Raw genomic sequence first — 26,400 nt, 5'->3', positions numbered from 1 at the left:
GTCAAACTTTGCACCATGTAACGCATAGTCAAACTTGGCACCATGTAACGCATTGTCAACTTTGGCCCCATGTATCGCATGGTCACACTTGGCACACTGTAACGAATGGTCAAACTTGGCACCATGTTACGCATAGTCAAACTTGGCCCCATGTAACGCATGGTCACACTTGGCCCCATGTAACACATGGTCAAGCTTGGCACGATGTAACGAATGGTCAAATTTGGACCCATGTAACGCATCATCATCATCATCATCATCATCATCATCATCATCATCATCACCACCACCACCACCATCACCACCACCATCATCATCATCATCGAGTCTTTTAACCAGCATAATTATGTTTTCCAGATGTGAGCATCATAATCGTTTAATCATGTTTCCAAACGTATGACCCATATTTCGCCCTTTGATTTACAGAACGCAGCGCATAGAGCTCGTTGGAGGGCTTCGTGCTTCTTAAAACACTGCATAAAGAGCTCATCGTGGAGGTTTGTGTCGGAAGCTCTATACAGCGTAATAGGTATCATCGGGTAGAGGATGTCTGTTATGGCGGGTTTGCGTCGGGATCTGGCTTGCAAACTGGGACAAACCAAAAACGATCCATGTTTTGGTACAGATAAGCCCTGCCGCAAGGCAACAGATGAAACCTCAAAATCATGCAAAATACTGGGTTTGGGAAGTCAACATAGTCGTTGTCGTTAAAATAGGGGTTTATGATGAGTTTTCTGCTAGTTTTAAAATGATTTCTATTTTAACCTTATTTTTTCATCCTTTACATGTATTATATCATTTTGGAAACAATCGACGTCGATAATAATTCGTGAAAGATTGGTGTAAACTTTTAAATATGTATTGAAAATAAAAGCATAGGCGCAACATGAACACATTTATTATTTATAGAACAAATAAGTACAGTCGCACATGCAATCATATGTTATCCGACAATTCCTCCATGAGCGGTGGAGTGATAGTAGCAGAAGTGTAGCATGTGGTCCTTGGAGCCGCCGTCATCGTACGGGTGCAAACCACCGCGACCGCTGTTGTTGATAAAGTCGTCGTCGTCCCAGCGCACAAACACGTCCGTGACACCCATACCGTACACGGCTTGGCAGGCGGCCGTCAGGCGCATCAGGATAAAAGGCCGGTCCGTTGGCAGGCTAATCGCTGTCGATGTCCGACCATCGTTCCTGGGGAAGTGAAAATAGATATTGCAATGCTTAACACTGGTTTATATTCGTTGCACAGATAAAGGCAAAGTAAGAATCAAGCAAGACATTTATCAAGACATTGGACTTTAAACAAATGTTCATATTCGCAAAATAAACATGTCGTCCAAGTTTCAATGTTATAGGTCTGTTTTTACACCTTGCGGTTAAGGATAACCCGTGAAAGTGCATTAAGCACTTATTTTCAACGATTACAACTTTCATAGGTTAAACCAGCTCTGAGCACACCGCTTTTCCAAGCAATAAATTTTATATGCCGAGTGCTAGGCAATGGAGCTTCTTGTTCCTACTAGTAACGTCTTTCGAAATGACGCGGCCAGGGACCGAATGCACGACTTCCCACTCCGTATACAGACGCCTTAATGACTAGGCCAAGGAAGCGGTTATGGCCAACACAGTGTCCGCATGGGCATGGCAATAAAACCAAGGCTTAATTAAAATACTTCTTTTCCTTAAGTCGAGCTAAAATGATGTTTTAAAGTGCATCATGCCGGCTGACCTGCAGCAATAGTAAATCTTGGTGTTGCTGCCGTATTCGCCATCCGGCAGAGTTCCTCCTCGTTCATTGTGATTGTTCACGTCTTCATCGTCCCAGAGTATGAACCCGTTCTGAAAACCTGGAGAAGTAACAAGCTATATAAGATAACCGTTTCTGTCATCCTAAATAGCAAAACTGGAAGGCTTAGTGGTGTGTATACACATAACTGGTTAACGTTTGTCGTATTTCACTGAATTTTGCCGAAATAGTTCGTTCATGTGTGAATTCTCCGAAATATGACCCAGGATGCTACACCCTCGTTCCCGCCTAATACAACATAACATTGATACCAAACTAATGAAAGACATTCAAATACCGACAGATCGCGCATGTAACGTGCGTGTATTTCAAAATGTTGCAGGTACACCCTTGTAAATAGTAGTACACGAGATGCAATGGCCCATTGAAAATCTGAATGCTTACCAAAAGGACAGGAACCTCCGTACTTTAGTATACAGTAGGAACCTTTCGGCCAGTTGGTGTCGTAGCTTGTGACAGAACGAGTGTTCTTAATACAGAAATTGGTTTTGATGTTGTTGGTGTAAAAATATCCTGCAATAATAATAATAATAATAATAATAATAATGATAATAATAAAAAATGTACGTAATACCAAGCTACTAAAACGAACTAATAAACAAAAGCAATGCAGAATATTTTATAGAAAACCACATCGAATTCACGTGATAACTTTTTGAGGAAAACAAATGGTAAAGTAAATTGAATTATTCACCACTTAAATAATTATTGACTCCAGGGGTGAAGTAGTTATGCGCGCCGGAGTCTTCCGTATCATGTTTGCGCCAGCCTTGTACCCAGTGGACGTCGTTCCCTGGGCAACCGGAAGCAGCTTTCATCAATCCAAACTTGCCGAGTGGCCATGTCACAGGCGCTTGCAACGGATGATCTGCACGTATAAAAAGTTAATGTGTGATAAGAAAGGTTCCTTTAACAATTCTGAACTTCATGCATCGATATGTTTATTTGTGAAATAACGTGTCATTCTTTGAACTCAAACTCAAACACAAGTCCTCTATCGATGATTTTTTTTCTGTAAACTTTACTAAAAGGAAATGTATCTGCTCGAAGGATGTCGTGTCATCTCAACCTAAATGCGTTGATGCGTATATTGATTGTTATGATAACTCAAGAGCACCAGTGGTTCCGGTCGCCCCCTTGTGTTGTCCATATTGAGCCATAACAGACCGGACGTTGTTGGCAATCAGCTGGAGGTCGTGGGCCTGCATCGTGTCCACACACTCGTGGCGCGCTTTCAACTCAAACATGATCTATGGTTGAGAGCAAGAGTTGGTATTAGTATTTATCCCAGTTTTGAGACCATGCACACAGTAAATAGCTCATGTATGTTTGTTTCGTATGGAGACTGCATGTGAACCTTTTTCAAGTCATATTTATTCTTAGCTTAACAAGTATGTCTTAATGTTCCTGCTCATCGCTTATTAACAGACCACGTTGTTTCTCGAAGACATAGCCGGATAAAGTATTTTTATCTAGGGGACGAAGTGAACAAATAAAAGATATAACGTGTCATGGAAAATTGTAATTCTAAATTATAATACATAATATGGTATGTGTGGCTCCTTTGGGTCAAAAACGAGTGGCCGCGGCCGCGTTAAATAGCGTTCCGCTTAGTTTATATACTTTTATAGTAAAATGGGTGGGGAGGAAATTGGAATAGGTTGCCAGGTTAGTATATAGTGTCATAAACCACCAGACTGCTGGCGGAACAATACACATATACTTAATCGTGTACCGGTTGAAAGTAATTCCACTGTATAAAGTCAAAGATCGGCGCAACCTCAATTCGGATGGGTTTGGGGTTGGAAATAATCCCGACAGTCAGCTGATCTGGAGATCCAAAGGAATGTGTAGCGAGTGCGCTCTGGTTATACCTGCCCATATTAATGGTCAATGAGGATGTGTGACCTTTGAAATAGCCGGAATGGTCAAGTACGCTTGGATCCTGAAGTGAAATAAAATAATAAATGTATGCCGTTATATTCTTTCAAATTATATTTTCATAATCAAAGAAAAATATAGAATCAAATTACTGTAAGGCCTAAATCCTATGCATTGTAAATAAATGCAAAAATGTGTCAACTACCGATGTTTGGACATGTTGAAATAATGCGGGAACAGTTAATTTGTGGCGTTTCATCGTCCGGGTCCCCAAGTCTGCCAAAGTCACGACACTCTGAAAATCGAAACAAAAATAATTATTCCTTTCCCAGTCTTTCTTGAAACTCTCTTTTAATTTGCTTTTATTTGTAATCTACTTAACTGTTCACTTTTCCATGACCTGTGTTTTCGAACATATTTCAAAGAAACGTAATAAAGTAAGAAAATATTCAAATGATCTTCGAGTATTAGGAACGTTTGACAAGCATCTGTGTCCAAGATATTGTTTATCCTACCCGTGGACCTGAACACAAATAGGCTCATTATATCAGTGAGCTTGGACTAACCGTGCCCCATTGATCGAGGAAAGTAAGATATTGCGACTCAGAGGAGCTGTCAAATGTCGACAGGTTGCACACAGCCTTGGCGAAGTCATGAGAAACTGTGAAGTGATTCGACTGCGCGCCTACAAGGTCATACTGAGCTGTTCCCAGTTTGCATGTGATCACGTGGTCCTGGTACACCTCTTCACCAGCGTTCAGTTTCGTCTGCGCTTTGACAAACTCTGTGAATAAATAAACTTTACTCAACTCAACACCAGCGAAGAATCATTTGCTTTGACTTCATAAGACTGCTATGTTAAGGCCTTATTTTTCCCAGATCATATTCTTCCCACCTGGGAAAAATAAGATCCTATTTTTCACAGCTGGGAAAAATAAGACCTCATTTGTCACAAATTTCGAACGTATATGGCACAGCTCCTGGGAAATTTGTGATCGAAGCCGGTTTTATATGTACCATGAAATCACATTCCTCACAGGTCAAAAATTGCATAATTTCTTTAACAAAAAAGTGAATTTTACAACTGAGTCACATTTCTCACAGTGCTATTTCCAGTAATGCAGACATATTTTGTTGATACACATGTATGCGTATATATTCTAGTCAAAAAGAATCGTTGATTATGTTGTTGTCGTTTCTGTTGTTGCTGTTAGTTGGCTGCAGTTATAGGCGCAGTGGCGGTTGTTGTAGATATAGTGTTTTTTTTAGTATTTTTTTAATGTTTTTGCTGTACGCGTATTAGTGGTATAAGTAGGAATAGTATTGGTTCTTCTTGGCAGCGTAATAGTTGGTGTATGCCTAGTAAAGGTAGATGGCATTGTGTGTGTTGTCGTGAGTTGTGTTTGCATAGACAGATGTACTGGAAAAAGTATTTTCAACGCTTTCAACGGCTAAATTTCGGGCAAGCAGTGAATACCCCAGAGCTGGAAGAGCTTTGGTTAAAAGATAGTTCTGTTCTGAGCTTGCCTGATATGGTCGAGCATTTACGATAGTGTAACAATTTAGCCTCGGGGACACAATCCGACCAAGTTAAATATAGAAAAAAAATAGTTTTAAGAATTGGTGGTGATGTTGTTGTTAATGTTGTTGTAAGGATATGTCTTCTTCTTCTTCTTCTTCTTCTTCTTCTTCTTCTTCTTCTTCTTCTTCTTCTTCTTCTTCTTCTTCTTCTTCTTCTTCTTCTGCTTCTTCTTCTTATTCTTCTTATTATTATTATTATCCTGTGAAGAATATGATCTGGGAATAATGAGGTCCTAAATTGCTAGCTCGATAAACTGGTGTGTATTGTTAAAGGGGTGTATAAACTGAAACACACCTGAATTTCCAGTGAAACTTGAACCTGTCAATGACGGAGGGTGTGTTGCTGAAAAAAGTAAACATGTTCATTTTTTATACTCATTTTATGTTTAATATCCGATTCAGATCTATTTTACCATTTAAAACGATTGTAACAAATAAATATGGTTGATTTCACAATAACAAAATACCTACACGATGCCTGTACAAATGCCTTCATTTCGCCCTGTAGGGACAAGGATCCATGGACGAGGGTGTGCCGTTTGCTGTTTGAGCAGGTGGAGCCAAGCTGTACTGAAGCCTCTTGGACTTCCGTGGTTTCCGTCTTTGTCAACTGAAGACAAATCGGATAAATTGTAATATGTGCAATTGTTACCGTAGACAATGGCATAGAATTGACTTTGAAACTGAGTAACCTGCTAGAACAAAACTAAACAGTTATGTAAATTGTGTTCGCTATACCCGTATAACAAGGCTGTGAATACAATACATGTGCTGTTTCTTCATATTTTAACTAAAATATACCTGAAGTACGCGTTTATCCAGCAGGAGTGCTGGGTCTGATGCCATTTCCGGATTTCCTGTGAGCAGATTGTAGCCCAAGCCGATGTACTGGAGGGGCGTGCCGGTAACATTGGCTGTGGATTCAGAACGCAAAGCCATTAACTGCACATTAACATGTGATTATCATATAAATAGTTGACACATGATTGTGAAATTGTATATTTGATACTCTTTTATTCACTGTATACGTACAGCTTTTTCATCAATATTTTAAAACATTCGATCACAAGATTCCTTAAAATTACGGTTTTATAAGATCTTTTATTTAGTTACTATAAACAAACGTCAACTTATTAAAATTCCACGGTTACCGGCTTGCTTCCAGTACGCATATTCTGTTGTAGGAGCTTTAAGCGTTGTTGTTGTTGTAGGTAAAGTTGTTGTTGTGGTGGTTCTTCTCGTTGTTGTTGTCGATGTGGAATGTGTTGGTGTAGATGATGGTATAGTTCTTTGTGTTGTAGTGGTGGTAGTACTTGTTGTTGGTGTTGTTGTTGTTGTTGTCATCGGTGTAGTTGAAGTAGACTTAGTAGTAAAAGTAGCAGTACTCGTTGTTGTGGTTGTTGTTGGCGTTGTTGTTGGCGTTGCCGTCGGTGTAGTTGTAGTAGTAGTAGTACTTGTTGTTTCCGGCGGAACAGGCTTGGTTGTCGGTGTTGTTATTTGGACTGGTAACGTGGTAGTCGACAATGCTGCTGTCGGCGTTGTTGAAGTTAGTTGTTGGGTGCTGAGCTTTTCTGTTGTTGTTTCATGTGTTGTGGTTGTGTGTTTGTGAGGGTTTGGAGTCGTTGTCACTGGCAAAAAACAGACATGTTCAATAAACGTCAAATGCTGCCATTGCAAGATTGTAATACTAAAGATGCCATTGATGTACACGTTGTTTATAGTTTCTTAAAGTTATTATCAAATACATGTTGATTATTGTACCTATATCAGTGGCGGGTGGGCTGCCAGGGCAAGTCTGGGACTGTATATTGGTGTCCTTGTGTATATAGCCGTACTGAAACATACAACGATATGGCGTCAACGTTAACAAGGGGTAGATAAAACACTTAACTGTAAATAGGTTCTGGAGTTCTAAACAAAGATAGCGAAAAAAGACAATCAAAAACAAATTGGGAGTGACCGCCCCTTTGCATTTGCAATTCATGGTCTATTTAGGCAGAACGAATCACCCACAGTGTTTGTACGCAGATATTTTATTTGAATCGCAATAAGACCCAATAGTCTATACTTACCTTCAAATCATGAACACCAGAAATGTACGATTTCAGACTAAGGTTTGCAAAATTCTCGAAGAAGGTTGTGTCAGAACTTTACTAATGTTAATATATAACTACTTATAAAGAAGTTTCATGTAAAATATGAATTTTCTGAAACCGGGATGTAAGAACTTGGCCCCTGTCAAATATTACACACACCCAGCGGGCGACCAAAAGCCCTCTAGTCTAGGCTATTGCGTTCATAGTGAGTACAATCAAGGAGAAATTTAGCCACATTGACTCATATGTAGTGTGTTAGGAAATATATTTCATGGCAATGGCTCCACCGGTTCTTTATGTTTGATTACATTTGACCAACACGAGTCGACGGTCAAGACTACGAAACAAAATCTATGAAACTCTCCGACTGAAACATGGTTTCTTCAAACAAAGCGAGCCAAAACATAACTCACGTGGTGTTTAAAACAAAAGGTACCAATTCTTACCGTGACAAATCAAACTAACAAACATAGTTACAGAATTGTCCTCCAATGACAAGAACAAAATCAACACCAACATTTACAAAACATTAACAACGTAAGATTACAAAAAAACCTCCAACAGAATTGTTCGTGGTGAATTACCCAAATTCTAAATACTGAATAATTAAGTACTCGGGACCATAATGGGGAAGGGGGTGTAAGTTCTTTGTGACTTTACATGTAAAATAAATGGAGAAAATAACAACTTACCTGATTCTCAAATTGTACAGCTATGAATTGGCCACCGTGTGTGATAACGCTGGCGTCCGGTTTACAGTCAAACTCATACATATATCCTAAAGTTTCGCCCGACGTCGATAGCGTCTTATACACGGGCGTCTCGACGTTGTAGTTACAAATACACGGGTAATCCGCACCCGCCTGCCTTAAACTTACCAGGAATACAAACACACACAATACATATTTCTTTAAAATATTCAATACTATGCAACCCATCTTATATCGTAGGATAAAACTTAATCATTGACCTCTAAACTAAAGAAACCATTTATATAATGGTATCAAAAAGGGAACAAAGATAAGAACACGAACAGTAAAACAACAGTGAGGTCAGGGATCTACTGGTTAATGACCACATATGATGAAATACAGTTGTAGGAGACATCGAACATGGCAACTCCTCACACAAAGAACTATAATTATAAGAGTATTCAAAAACAATAATGGCAATTACTTAAAACATTCTAAAAGTATGTTTCTAAATGTATGTTCACGTTTGTTCATAAGATTTCTTAGTAGTTCATGCAATAAATTTCCCAGCTGCTGTTTCAGCGGTGCCTTAAATAAATTGAAAAACAACAACAAACATGTTCTATTAATATCTTAGGAAAAAAACATGTGAAAAATATGGAAATTTATTGAAGCTAAGCTAAAAAACGACATTTGACATTAAACATCCAAAAGATGAGTTTTGTGTTCGCGAGACATAGGACATTTGGCATTGAAAAAAAACGAATGGCGTGGTGGCACGACATTGTACATTCTAAACATGAGTGTCGCACAGGCACGGCACCTGACATTTTATACATATTAGATGGCTTTATGGGGTGATAGCCGACGTTGACAGTACTGTCGACAGAAGACAATTTTACTATCACCCCAACAGCCATCTAATATTCTTATAACACCGAAATAATTGAAGGGGATCAATAGTTTGCTATTAACACAAAAAACGACTTTCAATTATCAATTTATCACTTTAAACAAGAAAACTTCAAGTACATAAACGTCAATTTTTCAAACAAAATATCAACAATAACAACATTTTATAGCACGTACGGCTTATCAGTGTCTGAAGCATTTTTATCATATTAAACGGGTGAAATTTCACCCAATCAGCAATCTAATAATTATGTTATTATGTCGAAACAATTCATGAGGATCGATATTGATTTTTTTTAATCTCAGTCATATTCAAACAAAATACCGACAATTTCAACATTTTTATTTTGATAGATCAAGAAGTGAGTATCACTTAGAAATTTATCACACAAATCAATGGAACTTTACAACACATGTATTCAGTACGTTGAACACAAGCGTGTTCCTCATTACAGTATTTAAATATAAATTCAATTATACATTTATACAACGATAACATAATAGGTTTGAATGTGAGATAAGAAACATATTATACGATCACTTTAAAATAATATTGATATTCTATTTATGTAATTGTCAAAAGGTCAAAGGTCAAAGTTACGTTATGTACAGGGAAGTCGAACTAGTATGGATTGAAGGAAAACAAACACCGTTTGAATGAAAAACGGGCATTTATTAAAATGCCATAAATATTGCTAAGTAATTCAAAAGGTCATTTAGAAAAGTTGTCCGAAAAACATATCAGGGTGGACCAAAATCGGCCACCCCGTAGATGCATATTTTAACAAAGTGGTCAGAAAATAAAAACATACAATTATAAAAACAAAATGAAATTTCAAAATTAACAAAGTTTGGTCAGAAAATAAAAACATACAATTACAAAAACAACATGAAATCATGTACGTGAAGTTAGCGGCCAAGCGGCCTAGCGGCCTAGCGGCGTGAAGTTAGCGGCCTAGCGGCGTGAAGTTAGCGGCCTAGCGGCGTGAAGTTAGCGGACTGGCGGCCTAGCGACGTGAAGTTGGCGGCCTAGCGGCCTGGCGGCCTAATTCTATTTCACGCCGCTATGCCGCTAGGTCGCTGAAGTGCTTGATCGACCTTTTTGAGTGATAATTTGTGCATAAAACAGTTAATTTGAAATTGTTTTAGAATAAAAGGTAAAGAAAAATATTCTGAATAGATAACAATTTAAGGCCGCTATGTAACTATATGAATAAAAAACCTTGATTTATCATTGTTTAAAAAAACGCATTAACAATTGCTTGGAAATAGAAAAAATAATTAGGCCGCCAGGCCGCTAGGCCGTCAACTTCACGCCGCTAGGCCGCCAGGCCGCTAACTTCACGCCGCTAGGCCGCTAACTTCACGCCGCTTGGCCGCTAGGCCGCTAACTTCACGTACATCATGAAATCTCAAAATTAACAAAGTTTGGTGAACACATTCGGAAGAACAGTAGTTATAAGGCAATGGAAAATACAAAACGTTGCCCAGAAAAACAAAACAATTACAACAACAATTGGTATATCTTAAGGTACGAGGCGGTAAGTGAAAGAAACGGAGAAAAGAAAACAAGGCATCGCATTTACCACAAATAGAAACATATCATATAACAACCAATATATACAATTGTAATGTATAAAGAAATATAAAGATTATAAGTATGAATAAATTATTTTAACGTTAGCACTTAACTAAGTGAAATTGGTTAAGAAACAATATTAACTATATAATGACGGCGTTCGACTCCTTAAGAAATGATTTAGCACGAATTATTTTTTAATAAATTGGTTACTATTTTGCATGAGGTCAATGAATTACATAAAACTAGACAAAGTATTTTTATTTTGAATATGTACTACGTAAACATATACATTACAGACACAAACAAAGTGAAACTTCTCTTCAGTATCATCACTATTACATATGGTGCAATAAAGTTGACTATGGGTAATTATATCGTTACCATAACACCCACTTTCAATACGGAAGGCGTAACGGATTTCGATACTTTGACGCAAATTTATCAAGACACCCAGCGCATTTAAGCATTAGAAGAAGTTTTAAATAGTGTATACGTACACAAAACGAGGCTGTTATTCATCGAATTGTTCAAAGATTGTTTAAACTGATTAATAAGGCATTCTTTAAAAAATAAAAAGAGCAATTTCATAACGACACAGTCATATTTAATCCAAACATTTGGGAAACGTTTTAATCCAGCATTTTTTTTACATTAATAGCCAAATTAGACTTTCTGTTCGTACAGTCTGCTACAAAATCATTAACAGTGTGCTGACTATGATAGTATCGTTATTAAGTGATTACAAGTCATATAATTCTTGCACACCATGTTATGTGGTATCGACCAAGTTCACATGTGTTTTACGTGAAATAATAATTTACAAAACTTTAAATGAACTCTTTCAATCTCTTTGTTTATTCAAAAAACCCAAACTTCACAACCATAATTCAAAACTGGTGGTTATAATGCGTCAAATAAAACACATTTCGTACTTGGTTTTAGAAGCTTGTTTATTTTTTTGAAAGAAGGACATTTAAAAGGCCTTGAAGCCTTTTCCAGCTAATGGTGATTGTTTGTACTCTTTCACAGGTCCATAGATTCAAAGAACGTACCAACTCTGGCAGCATTTGTACGTCAACAATAGTATTAATATTTTCCAATATAACAATGAACTACATGCATCACAAGATCCCAACGGCAAATGTTGACTTGGTCATTGAACGAAGATTCTCCTGACCTCGCCTAATGAGATAGTTGTGAAACCATACTCTCAAGATCGCCGCCCGAGATGACAGTTTTGTGCTCAACATATCCATAAGCAGACCTTTGTAGTTACCCTCGATTTGTAAGTGTCCTTGCTAGAGAACATCTTGTTGTTGTTGTTTTATGTCAGTTTTGTATTTTTCCATCAGCATACTTTCGACTATGAACAGATCATTCTTCAGCTCTTTGCCATTGTTTTGTCTTACAGAGGAGCACACATACCGCAGGTGACAGTTTTGATTATTCGGAGTATCAACAATATCACTTAAAAGATTTAAACAAAATGGTTTTTATTCAAATACTCGTTGAAAAGTGTTATCCCCCGTTGTACTACACGTTTAGTAGTCTTCGAATGTTTTACTAGAGTGATAGGATCGGCTTCCTTTATTGTACAAACTCGTTTACTAGCTATACCCCTATTTTTTGTAGTCGGCTTTCTTCGGAAATAAAGATATTAGTGAATGCTCATGCACATGGTCATCGGTAATCTCTGTATATTTCCGAACAGGGTGACAGTACTTTTGACAGTTAATTTATTACTCCGGACGGCAATAAATTTTGACAGTACTGACATCTACCGCTACCGTATGTGAACTTTGCATGGTGATGATGTAACTGAGGTATAATAATCAGAAATTGGACAATGAACATTCGAAAAACCAACCTCGAGCTTGCACGACATTTGACACTGGACATTCAAAAATAAAGTGCACGACATTCATTTGAATGTCCAATGTCGTGTCAGAACATTTTTTTTTAAATGACCAATGTCGTACCAGCAGGGCTCTCATTTTTGAATGTCCAATATCGTGCAAGAACGACACTATTTTTGAATGTCCAATATCGTGCAAGAACGACACTATTTTTGAATGTCCAATATCGTGCAAGAACGACACTATTTTTGAATGTCCAATATCGTGCAAGAACGACACTATTTTTGAATGTCCAATATCGTGCAAGAACGACACTATTTTTGAATGTCCAATATCGTGCAAGAACGACACTATTTTTGAATGTCCAATGTTGTGCCATTATTGAAATTTAGTTTGTAAATGTCCTATGTCGTGCCAGCACAGCATTCATCTTGTTGACATACGGCATCTGAAGATGTTGAATGTCGTAAGTTTTGCTAACTTTCCACTTCCATTTACTGCTCCACTCTGCTTAGCAAATAATTGTTTAGATCATTTTATAATATGTAAAAGTATTTCCATTATGAAAAGAGAGTTTGGTCATTTGGTTCGTATATGGCTATTTTCATTGAATAATTAGGAGTAAATATTCGTATGTATATCACTTCGCTCATGATGTATCTCAAATTAAGAAATTTAAAAGTCAAGGTCATTTCAAGGTAAAATAATTGATTTTTTTAAATGTATGTTCCTTCATTTAACACAATATTTTAGAGTAAAACTTTTTATATATTTGTTTTCATTTTAGAGTATAGCTATTATATTTTTGGAACCCGAATATTTCATACTATTACAGCGTGCGTAAGGTGGTGACAATATAGCAATTGCAGTAAGAGTGCAATTTTGTATTACTTTGATCTTGACTTGAATGTTGTCGTCTGATTGCTGGGTTATTTTGTATTTAAAAGTATATAATAAAATAGAAACACTGCTTCCATTTAGATATAGTTTTATAGTGAACTAGTTAACTAGATAAGATTCATGTTATCTTTAAATGCGTTATAGATTCAAGCGCTAACAGGTTATCTAGTTATGGTTTGCGAATTCCACTTAATAATTGCTTAATTAGATAAGATTCGTGTGCCCCAATCACTAAGTGAAATTCGCAAATCATAAGTAGATAACCAATTACATAAATACATTTATAAAATCTTATGTAGTGACAAGTTATGTTACTTATCAAGTGGAATTCGTACAACCATAACTATTAAACCTTTTAGTACTGTACTAATGAAAAAGTTAACAGATGGCAGATCTGGGCACTTTCTAACCTGTTTTTTTAGTTTTATGATATTGATCTACCGAAAACGTTTCACGAATATTGGCATGATAGCTAGATAATTGTCGTGAAAATAGAAAATTGTTAACACGAAACAATTCGCGAACATTTAGACGGTATCTTATCAAATGGCAGTTATATGCCATCATATTTCTGGATTTAATTATTACTTTCAAAATAGCATTATAGCCCATTATTTTAGAATTTCTCCTTTCACAAACGTTGACACATGTCTTGGACGCCATTTTGGATTTAGCAAATTCGCAAGAACCACCAAGTGGCCAAAGTCACTTTTAATAAACAATGAACAATGAACAACATATGAAAGTAATTCGTATAATATTCCGGACACTTCCTTCTCACTTCTGGAGACTGTGAACCAGTCTATATACGAGCTTTCCCTGTAGAACACAAAACAGAAACATAGGACTTTCTTTTTGAAACTGGTGTATAAGCAATGTAACGCATAATCCTCGTGTATCAGATGCTGTATTAACCCTATGTTATACAGTAGATAGATAGTTTGTTTTGAATACGGGTTCAATAAGTCACATGGCCAGTGAGAAAAACAGAATACACGAGTTAACATTTACAAATGACAGGAAAATGAAAGGATTTATTTTTGGTAGATACGAGCTTTAAGGATTTGTTAACTTTTGCAAAAGTTTTTTACAGGTAACAGGTAAGGAAGGACATGATTGAAGACAACGTGAAATTTGAAAGGTGAAAGTTCAGATCATTGACGGGGAAGGTGTTAATAACATTACATATATATATACAGTGCCAACATAGAGTCTGAGTCAAGTGAACTTTTTACATATTATAATTTACACATTTCAAAGACAGAAATATCAACCATTCAATACAAACAAAGCAATGAATCGAATTTCCAATACATAAAAAGGAAATCGAACGCAACACAATAAAACAACAATCTAACAAATAAAAGCCGTTTTATCTTTGTGAACAGATTTGAATGTAAAGGTTTATGTAAGTATGTACTCAACTTTCTGGGTTTAGAAATATTAGTACTTTCGAAAAGTTGTTTCCATTTGTACGAACTACGATAAGACTGGTACTATTTAGAAATGTATCTTTCACGAAGTTCAGTATATAAATAACATTATTTCACAAAGTGATATTCGTCATCGATTGATGAACGCAATTGCCTAAAGGCAGTTCATTTAAGGAGTTGAAGTTGAGGTGTAAATATTGCCAGTTATTTCTCACACACTTAGTATTTCCGCCTGTGCTGGAAGTGGAGGTAAATACCGTCCTTCGCTCGCGTGGTAACCTCGGCGTAAGGAACCGCGGGCCGGTCAGGGTCCGTCGAGATTGTGAACCTTTCAACATCCATTGATTTGAGAATTAAAAATGGAATATATTCTATATTTTAAAATGGGTCAGGAATAAAGACAAAGACAGGTTGAAGAACAACGCATAAACAAGGTTTCTAAAAGATGCCATTCCGTAACATTATGACAGCATACCTTCTTACGACGACCGACAAGAACGCCTTTATTTCGTTCATAGCAAAATTCTGCCCAATACAATTTCTGAAAACAATATAAATACGACCTTGAATAGAATATAAAACATACTAGGCGTAGCAATAAAAATATGTATGTGTTTTAAAGTACAATACTTACCGTTTAATTTGAGAACTAATTTCTTTACTGATATAACAATTCTATCACATGATCTATTATGAGTATAGACTGACCTTTGACCAGCAGCGAAGGGCAGGAAGGCGAATGGGTCTCGGTGAAGACTGTTCTTTGAAAAGAAACGCTCGGGCTGGAACTCCTGCATGATATAATATAATCTGCATATATCTAAAATGTATGTTCAAGAGTACAACCGACGTCATTAAAGCAAATATATGGTAGCCGTGCGCTATTACACCTTGGTATAATGGAAAACACCGATTGTTAAATGTCGTACGTTGTGATCTTCGCCCCAGACTGCTGGGTTGTGATGGAGGGAGTTCATGCCAATGTCGATTATCTGCCCTGGACGGAAGGTCTTCCCCTGTACGGTCAGTGGGTGGGCGAGCACACGGGACTGGGCCGGCACCGGGCAATAATAACGAAGCACTTCCTTTATGAAACACGTCGTGTATTGGAACTGACCAAGGCCTTCTCTGTGGAAAGTTGATAAAGGGGGTAGTTATGATATTATTGTAGCGTTCAGGTACGCAAAAACACTCATTATACTCGAATTTGTAAATTTCATTATTATTAAAGACATTTTAGTTTACAATTGATGATAATTAACTACAAGGCCTTCATTTAGTACAAAACAAAACAAGAGGGCACTGAAGGCCCTGCATCGCTCACCTGGTCCAATAAAGATCATCAAGAATAACATTCTGATCAAATTTCATGAACATACAGTCATAAATGCGACCTCTAGAGTGCTAACAAGCTTTTCCCATGATTTGACCTAATGACCTAGTTTTTGACCGCACATGACCCGGATTCAAACTCGACTTAGAGATTAGTAATCTAAACATTCTGACTAACTTCCTTGAAGAAACATTTATAAATGTGACCTCTAGAGTGTTAACAAGCTTTTCCTTCAATTTGACCTGGTGACCTAGTTTTTGACCTCACATGACCCAGATTCGAACTTGACTTAGAGATTATTAATATTAACATTCTGACCAAGTTTCCTGAAGATACAGTCATAAATGTGACCTCTGTAGTGTTAACAAGCTTTTCCTTTAATTTGACCTGGTGACCTAATTTTTAACCCCTGATGGCCCAATAACGAACTCGTCCAAGGTTTTATTTAGGGTTACATTCTGACCAAGTTTCATTAAGATTGTGCTCAAATTGTGACTTCTAGAGTGTTAACAGTCAAATTGTTGACGACGGACGGCGACGGACGACGGACACAGGGTGATCACAATAGCTCACCTTGAGCACGAAGTGCTCAGGTGGGCTAAAAAAAACGCAGAATATTGCAACAAACAACCCATCTAAGTTACAAGCGCGGAACGTACAAGGTAGGGTCATCCTGCCCGATGGCCTCCTCCACCTCCTCCCTGACCTTCCCCTGTATGTCCGGATACATCCCTAGTGCGTACAGGCTCCAACCAATAGCAGACGCCGTAGTATCGTGACCTGCCAGAGAATATGTATGTAGGAAAATCAAACATTATACAAGACGAAGTCAGAAAGCTAGCTATATTATTTGCAGTGTTTGGATGAAATTACTTTTTACGACTAGTTTTATTGCCTGCAGCTCTGGTAATTACTAAGGTAAATACTTAACAGACAAAAAATGCGCAGAATGAAATTTTCTTCCTTTAAAACCGAAAATCTTTTTCAAGCACTTGAACCGGAAACGTAGTATTCAAAAGATTACCAGCGAAGAGGAAGGTGCTGACTTCGTCCATGATTTCAGTTTCTGTGAGACCGGCGCCGCTGTCGTCCCTGGCTGTGATCAGGATGTCCAGGAAGTCCTTACTCCGCCGCTCAGACACATTCTCGCCAGCATCCTGGAATAGGCGGATTCATGTAATGTTACAGGATTTGTCTGAAAATAGAAGAAGAACCACATGTAGTCGCCAACGCTCGCCCACCCGTTGATCAAGGGACACAACACTTGAATACTTTAGCCAGAGTTATGACACTTGCTGCATACATGTATGGAAGTGCATGTACGGCGACAACGACTATACATGCACTCACCGAGTTTTCCTACTAAAGACTGTTTGGCAATACAATGTTAAATGTTAAGAGTTTTACTCCGGGGCAAGTCTCATTCATCTCATTCAAAAACGTGTACTTTTGAAGAATGCTAGGCCAACAGACTTTTTTTATTCAGAAATAATCGGTGTGTGGTTTTTACCAAATACTGTAGTGTCATGGCATACACGGCAAAGCAGTTAAAAACAGATACATGCTCGCAGATAAACCTGGCGTACAAATGTGCCGTAGGAGTTCGACACCATTTTTGGTCTGAAATCGTTTTCGGGCAGACTACTTACAAAACCAACAGTTTCGGACAAACACCTGGTCATCCAGCCGAATACCATTTCAGATTGAAAATGTGTATAGCTCACCAAGGACTTTCTGCGCTTCTCAATTATATCCATAGCAAACTGTTGGACCGAGGTTGACAACTTCCTGAATTCCTTTCCTTTCGCTGTATGGTAGTAGATGAAATCCAAATAGTGGACAGGATTACTACGAAATGAAAATAATTAGAAAGATTATATTCTTTTATATACACCAAAAACATTGCAAACTTGAATGTTTCATTCTATTCAAACTTATTATTTTTATTTATTTCTATTGAGAACATTTCTTTGAACCACAGTTTTAAACAGAATGTTTTAAACAAAATGACAGTCACCAAGACTCTTACAGTACTCTTTCCATGAGCAGTGTCCCCAATCTGTGGATTGCCACAACGTATGGATGCTGGTCCCTGTGTGGATAAAAGAACCCCGTGTAGAAATAGCATAACATTCGACAATAGACTTATTTAACAGATATTCGCATGTTTTACAGCATAAACAATGGTAGCACATGCGTTCAATAAATAAAATGCTATAAAATCCTGCATCATTGATAAAGTCGTACGTATGGTAACGTTGTCGTGTTTATTTTTTTGATAGACGTGGACAACCATTATCATGAAATACTGGCGCCAAAACGAAATTCCATCATTTCCTAACAACATGTATGTTTTTAGAGCGAATGAAAGTATCAGCTGACAAGTCTTACTTGTTATTCTGTATTCCGTCGTCCATGTAGGACATGCCACACCTCAACATGGTGTCCAGAGTGGCCCGGCTAACGTACGGATACACGTCCACGCTCCGGCCGTCCGCGCACGCCTCTCCGACCCGATCCTTCAATGCCGCATTTATATTATGCACTGGTTTGACATCATACAGCATACTGCATAAATTGCTCGATTGCATCAAAATTGAACCGAATCTATGACGAACAGTGTTTTTAAAAGCCATGCGCTAGTTACCATGAAGATGTCCACGACTTTGTTATAGACGACGACGTAGGATTTCAGGATATCGAAATGAAAAGCAGGAGTGAGGAGACGTCGATTCCGCTCCCATTTCTTGCCGTTACTGGTCAGGAGGCCATCACCTTGAAAGGGTTATATTGATTTGCGTTTCCGTGCTGATTGTCATTAGGACGGATATATACGCTTTAGAATTTTTGAAAGACAAATATATAAACGTTTGCTATATTTTTGTCAAGTTTTATCGCGTTATTATCAAAATCGGTTCGTCGATTACGAATGTGAAATAAATTACATAAACATAGACTAACATACTTGAAATCAGTTCTTTTAATGTAGCGATCTTTAACTTAACTACCCACCGACCCAGGCAGCGAACATTCTGTACGGCCCTGACCATCCATGCCGCTTAGGTACGTCGATGGCGGAATACACCTCACGGAACACATCCGGGGAGCTCGGGAACAGCGCGGGCTCGATTAACAGCAACCACGAGCAGTACCACTTGGGTCGCACTTCCGCAACAAACCGCTTCTGAATCTCGACGGCATCGTGTACATTTGAAGCCTGCAAAACATTATATTTAGATTATAATTGTTTTCACGTGTCTAGTTATAGAGATTTTGTTACCATAGTTACGAAGTCTAGTAAACAAGAATGTTTTTGTCGATGACCATTTTTTCAGAAAAAAAAAGTTTAAAAAACACAATGTAAGAAATAATGTTTTTTATAAAGAGGAAAATAAATAAAATGGACTCGCTCATGATTTGTAAAATGCACTTTTAACGTGTTTTAAACGAAATGTGGCAAATCATCAGGAGTGTTAAAACTAAGATACTGACAGCTGGAACCCTTCAACTAATGTTGATATATGTTGAAATATTGTTTTCAAAGTCCACGGTTTCCACGATTTTTATTTTTAGCAAATGTCTGTTCAAAGCGTAATTGGTTGAACAACATTATCACATGATGCTTTCAATGCATGCAATAATTTAAGGGTCTAAATCTCCAACAAGTGATGTATGAGGTTAAAGGGACTCGCACATGTTTGTAAACTGCACTTTTTCATTTTATAAAGTGCGGCAAATCATCAGGAGTGTTAAACTAAGGTACCAATAGTTGCAACCCTTCAGCAAATGTTCATATTTGCTCAAATAGAGTAAAGGAATTATAAACATGAGTGTTTTCAGATCGTATACGGGGAAACTATTTTTTGGTTCAAAAACATTGGCAAGTCCCTTTAAAATATCGATTTCTTTATTTTTGTAGCAAAGTCGGTTTAAAAGAGTAAACTAATTATAATAAAAGTGTCTTCAGATGCATACCGGGAAAACTCATTGGTGCAAAAACATGAGCGAGTGCTTTTAAAAAATACCTTAGTTACATGTGTGTGGTTAACCTAATTGCAATTAACGACCTGTATTTTGGCCAGGTACTTTAATTTATGTATCAACTTAATACTTAACTTAATGATTGAAATATAAAATGATTTTACAGATTATTTCATGAGTGTTAATGCACTGACATTTCATCATCTTCTTATCTGTTTAACATGACCTTGGCGTACAATGTATTTCAATGGTTAGGATATGGAAAGGTTACGAAATGACAAGATCCCCTACAAACAATGAAGTGAATTCAAATCTGTGTGTACTTAATGTCCGACATGGATATTGCAATATTCAAAATCGCAAATGAACCTTTGTAAATAAAGCATCTCTTTAAAAATTAAGGATCGTCAGGTTGCTATATATTTATACGTCAATTTAGCAGTAAAAATACAGAGAAACGTACCTTTTTGGCAAGTCCCCAAAACCAGTGGTGATCGAAAACTAGCGGAATGTCGTTAAAAAGTTGTTTTTGCTGCTGACGTCTCCACAAAAATACTATAGTTTTCCATAAAGCCCAACATAACACTATTATAAGCACATAAACCAGCATATCTGTACCTTGCTACACATAGATCAGCATATCTAGAACACAGAAAGTGAAAGTAACTTGACAACTCCTCTCGCTTGATAGTTTGTAGGTCACAGAACAAAGTTGATATCATAGATTTCGATTCGAGGTATTTAGGGACCTTTACAGGAGAACTCATCACTCAATAGGGTAATTACACGGTATGCAGAAGCAAACAACATTTTTCGGAACACAGAATAGCATAATAATTTAATATTAATTGTTACGCAAGGGGTCACGGACATTACGGACCATGGACATTACGGACTAGACAAAACGGACCAGATTTAGGGACATTACGGACCATGATATATAATTTTACTCACAGTTTGTTTTAACTTTATAAGATACCATATATGCAGACATTGATATGTAAATTAACTCACAGATTGCTTTTACTTTATAATGTACCATATTTCAGGACATTACGAACCATGAACTATACATCACTCACAGTTTGTTATAGAACGAAATTTATAAAACGCCATATTTGAGGGGCCCATATTTGAGGTCATTATCATGGAACAATGATTTATAATTTTACATGCAACTTGTGTATATTTGTGAATGTGAATATTTATATGTTCTTACAGGTGATCGATTGCTTTCTGAAATAAACTTTGGATTGTCATATTTGTTTGTTTTGCGTTACATCTTTTTCAATTGAATGGTTCAGTGAAAGTGCGCCATCACACTGGGTGTTCACACTTTCATGATTGCCAATTAAAGGTTGTCAGTATAATGTTTGTTGCTTTTATGATATACCGCCGATAATTACGGGCCACAATTACAACTACGCAAGATTCCGTTTAGAAAGCGAAGAAGTATTCGGTACTCCAGTGAGGCCGGGACCGTTATTTTCGATTGTTGCAAATACATACATAGTCAGAACAACCTTGACCTAGGCGTGACATCGGTGCTGTACCTAACGCTGTTTGTACATGTACCTGTGGCTATCACCACACATTTTCACTTGTTTCAATTGAAAATCACCTTCATTATTGCACGACACATACATGACTGTGATGATGGCGAAACTTCAAATAATCATATAGTGTTCACTGGCCACTGCAGAAACAACAGTCCTTATAAGCTTATAAGTGATCTGACACTAAGTGTTTAACCCTAAAGACCTAACTATGTTTAATATATTGAGTGTGTTACCAAAGTGAAGTGGCAAGTCGCAGACTCAGGAAGTTGGAAAAGTATCGGGTCAATTCACTCTACCAACTAAACTAACCTGGGACCCAATGTTCTACAAACTGAGCCTACCCCGAACCCATTGCTCTATTTAGTGAGCAAACCCAGGACCCACTGCTCTACAAACTGAACTAACCTGGACCCACTGTTCTACAAACTGAACTAAACTGGAACTCACTGTTCTACAAACTGAGCTATCGTGGGACTGAACTTACCCAGGACTCACTGTTCTAAATACTGAGATAACCTGGGACCCACTGTTCTACAAACTGAACTAACCCGGGACCCACATTTCTACAAACTGAACTAACCCAGGACTCACTGTTCTACATACTGAGCTAACCCAGGACTCACTGTTCTACAAACTGAGATTACCCGGGACACATTGTTGTACTTACGGAGCTTACCCTTGACTCACTGTTATACAAACAGAGCTGACCTGTGACCCACTGTTCTACAAACTGAACTAACCCAGGATCCACTTTTCTACAAACTGAGATAACCTGGGACCCACTGTTCTACAAACTGAGATAACCCAGGACTCACTGTTCTACAAACTGAGCTAACCAGGGACCCACTGTTCTACAACCCGAGATAACCTGGGACCCACTGTTCTACAAACTGAGATAACCCAGGACTCACTGTTCTACAAACTGAGCTAACCAGGGACCCACTGTTCTACAACCCGAGATGGCCTCCTACCCATTGTTCTACAAACTGAACTAACCTGGGACCCACTGTTCTACAAACTGAGATAACCTGTGACCCACTGCTCTACTAACTGAGCTAACCCGGGACCAACTGTTCTACAAACTGAGATAACTTGGGACCCACTGTTTTACAAACTGAGATTACCTGGGACTTAATGTTCTACAAACTGAGATTACCTGGGACCTACAAGCAGAGCTAAACCAGGACCCACTGTCCTACAAACTGATATTACCCAGGACCCACTGTTCTACAAACTGACCTAACCTGGGACCCAATGTTCTACAAATTGAACTAACCCGGGACTCACTGTTATACAAACTGAAAATACCCAACACCCACTGTTCTACCAACTGAGCTTATCTGGGACCCACTGTTCTACAATCTGAACTAACCTGCAACCCACTGTTCTACAAACTGAGCTAACCAGGGACCCACTGTTCTACAAACTGATTTAACTTGGGACCCACTGTTTTACAAACTGAGATAACCGGGGACTCAATGTTCTACAAACTGAGATAACCTGGGACCTACAAGCTGAGCTAACCCGGGATCCACTGTCCTACAAATTGAGATTACCAAGGACCCACTGTTCTACAAACTGACCTAACCCGGGACCCAATGTTCTACAAACTGAACTAACCCGGGACTCACTGTTATACAAACTGAAAATACCCAACACCCACTGTTCTACAAACTGAGCTTACCCAGGACCCACTGTTCTACAATCTGAACTAACAAGGAACCCACTGTTCTACAAACTGAGATTACCTTGGACCCACTGTTTTACAAACTGAGATAACCTGGGACTCAATGTTCTACAAACTGTGATTACCTGGGACCTACAAGCTGAGCTAACCTGGGACCCACTGTTCTACAAACTGACCTTACCTGGGACCCACTGTTCTACAAAAGGAACTAACTCGGGACTCACTATTCTACAAACTGAGATTACCCAAATCCCACTGTTCTACCAACTGAGCTTACCCGCGACCCACTGTTATACAATCTGAACTAACCCGCAACCCGCTGTTCTACAATTTGAGATTACCCTGGGCCCACCACTGTTCTACAAACTGAGATTACCTAGGGCTCAATGTTCTACAAACTGAGCTCACCCGCAACCAACTGTTCTACAAACTGAGCTCACCCGCGACCAACTGTTCTACAAACTGAGCTCACCCGCGACCAACTGTTCTACAAACTGAGCTCACCCGCGACCAAATGTTCTACAAACTGAGCTCACCCGCGACCAACTGTTCTACAAACTGAGATTACCCAGGACTCAATGTTCTACAAACTGAGCTCACCCGCGACCAACTGTTCTACAAACTGAGATTACCCAGGACTCAATGTTCTACAAACTGAGCTCACCCGCGACCAACTGTTCTACAAACTGAGATTACCTAGGGCTCAATGTTCTACAAACTGGGCTTACCCGCGACCAACTGTTCTACAAACTGAGATTACCTAGGGCTCAATGTTCTACAAACTGGGCTTACCAGGGACCCACTGTTCTACAAACTGAGATAACCTGGGACCCACTGTTATACAAACTGAGTAACCTGGGACCTACAAGCTGAGCTAACCCGGGACCCACTGTCCTACAAACTGAGATTACCAAGGACCCACTGTTATACAAACTGGGCTAACCCAGGACCCACTGTTCTACAAACTGAGCTCACCCGCGACCAACTGTTCTACAAACTGAGCTCACCCGCGACCAACTGTTCTACAAACTGAGCTCACCCGCGACCAACTGTTCTACAAACTGAGCTCACCCGCGACCAACTGTTCTACAAACTGAGATTACCCAGGACTCAATGTTCTACAAACTGAGCTTACCAGGGACCCACTGTTCTACAAACTGAGCTCACCCGCGACCAACTGTTCTACAAACTGAGCTCACCCGCGACCAACTGTTCTACAAACTGAGATTACCCAGGACTCAATGTTCTACAAACTGAGCTTACCAGGGACCCACTGTTCTACAAACTGAGATAACCTGGGACCCACTGTTTTACAAACTGAGTAACCTGGGACCTACAAGCTGAGCTAACCCGGGACCCACTGTCCTACAAACTGAGATTACCCAGGACCCACTGTTCTACAAACTGACCTAACCCGGGACCCAATGTTCTACAAACTGAACTAACCCGGGACTCACTGTTATACAAACTGAAAATACCCAACACCCACTATTCTACAAACTGAGATTACCCAGGGCCCACTTTTCTTCAAACTGAGATTACCCAGGGCCCAATGTTCTACAAACTGAGCAAACCAGGGACCCACTGTTCAACAAACTGAGCTAACCTGGGACCCACTGTTTTACAAACTGAGTTTATCCGCGACCAACTGTTCTACAAACTGAGATTTCCCAGGACTCACTGTTCTACAAACTGAGATAACCTGGGACCCACTGTTTTACAAACTGAGATAACCTGGGACTCAATGTTCTACAAACTGATATTACCCAGGACTCTCTGTTCTACAAACTGAGATAACCTGGGACCTACTATTCTACAAACTTAGACAACCTGGGACCCACTGTTTTACAAACTGAGATAACCTGGGACCTACAAGCTGAGCTAACCCATGACCCATTGTTTTACAAACTGAACTAGCCCCGGACCAAGTTGGTCCATTATTTGCATATTTATAGATTTTTTTTCAAATTAGAATCTTCAATGACAGGTTGTTACATTAGATTTATATAAATGTTTTTGTTGCACTATTGAAAACCATCACTCTAACCAGACCATATCGCACATTTGAGTTATCTGGTGCATTCTCTGCTTGTGAATTGTGGATGAATTTCACTCTCAAAGACCTGCAGTACCTCTAAGTCAGCAATCATTCAAAATCTTCTCCATCTTATTTGCCCCAACATGATTCTGGGACTGTAGGTTCACATCTTCTGAAAGTTACATTGATCTTCAAAACTTTTTAAACAGCCACAGCTTTTCAGATATTTGGCAAGAGGCTGTTTCAGTATCAAGTGCAAACAACACATAAAAATCGAGGATTTATCCCTAGTGCTGTCAAAATATTAAATAAATAATGCGCGTGAAATTAGCTGCACATTACCAATATTAAAGCAAAAGTATAATTCAAATCTGTGAACTTTTCTCTCGATTTAAACTTTATTTAGAAACTATTAGTGTAGCTCTTAGAAGATTTAAGTAGTTCTTAGTAGTTCTCTCCGTGATTATAGTAGAACATCTATTTAATTGACACTTGAATATTTCTTCCAGTTTATGCTACTATATTGAATTATATGAGTATATTTTGATCATAGCTTAAATAATTGATATAAATATTTTCGTTTAAACATGCTGCCTCATAATATTATACATCTAAGCCTTAGATGTGGCTTAAAGACTAAGGTGTTTAAATTCTGAGCTGCACTCTCACAGATGGAACGTTTTGACAACTTTATTTTTATTTTTTGTCTTGGAAGGAGCAATTTTTGGCGTAAATATCTGTAAACCATTGATAAAAGACTGTTGACAAGAGATCAGATTGCAAATTTACATATTTCGCCTAAAATTGATGTTTCATGCATTTTCTTAAACCGTTAGTTACGGTTTAAGCCATAAAACATTAAATTTGGAATGGAAATATGAAAAATCTGCGATCTGATCTTTTGTCAGCAGTCTTTCATCACTGGTTTGCAAATATTTATGCAAAAATGTTCTAACTACAAGACAAAAAATAAAAAAGTTGGAAAAACGGTAAATCTGTGAATTTCAAGATCAAAATCAAAATTAATTTTAATAAGTTCTTAAACAAAACCTTTCTC

The 26,400-nt window shown here is 38.3% G+C and overlaps 2 protein-coding genes across 2 annotated transcripts; both read right to left on the bottom strand.

The window, feature by feature from the left end:
* Positions 1–943: 943 nt before the first annotated feature.
* Positions 944–8,143, bottom strand: LOC128230964 (uncharacterized). Its single transcript, XM_052943390.1, has 14 exons — positions 8,063–8,143; positions 7,020–7,108; positions 6,660–6,845; positions 6,426–6,562; positions 6,076–6,188; positions 5,746–5,884; positions 5,570–5,617; positions 4,260–4,477; positions 3,548–3,757; positions 2,930–3,062; positions 2,507–2,680; positions 2,197–2,325; positions 1,735–1,852; positions 944–1,196 (listed from the first exon to the last, which is right to left on the bottom strand). Exons 1-14 carry the CDS (start codon positions 8,141–8,143, stop codon positions 944–946), a joined length of 2,028 nt encoding a protein of 675 aa, XP_052799350.1.
* Positions 8,144–14,008: 5,865 nt separating this feature from the next.
* On the bottom strand, positions 14,009–20,782 carry LOC128229993 (cytochrome P450 4B1-like). The gene is made up of 12 exons (XM_052941957.1): positions 20,523–20,782; positions 19,091–19,295; positions 18,726–18,853; positions 18,470–18,597; positions 18,108–18,170; positions 17,803–17,926; positions 17,103–17,235; positions 16,738–16,858; positions 15,675–15,873; positions 15,454–15,536; positions 15,221–15,286; positions 14,009–15,073 (listed from the first exon to the last, which is right to left on the bottom strand). Exons 1-12 carry the CDS (start codon positions 20,667–20,669, stop codon positions 14,965–14,967), a joined length of 1,506 nt encoding a protein of 501 aa, XP_052797917.1. The 5' UTR covers positions 20,670–20,782; the 3' UTR covers positions 14,009–14,964.
* Positions 20,783–26,400: the final 5,618 nt, after the last annotated feature.

The sequence above is a fragment of the Mya arenaria genome, chromosome 4 (assembly GCF_026914265.1).
Source record: "Mya arenaria isolate MELC-2E11 chromosome 4, ASM2691426v1".
NCBI classification, from domain to species: domain Eukaryota; kingdom Metazoa; phylum Mollusca; class Bivalvia; order Myida; family Myidae; genus Mya; species Mya arenaria.
The sequence above is the reverse complement of the archived record's forward strand: the minus strand, read 5'-3'. Positions and strand labels throughout refer to the sequence as shown.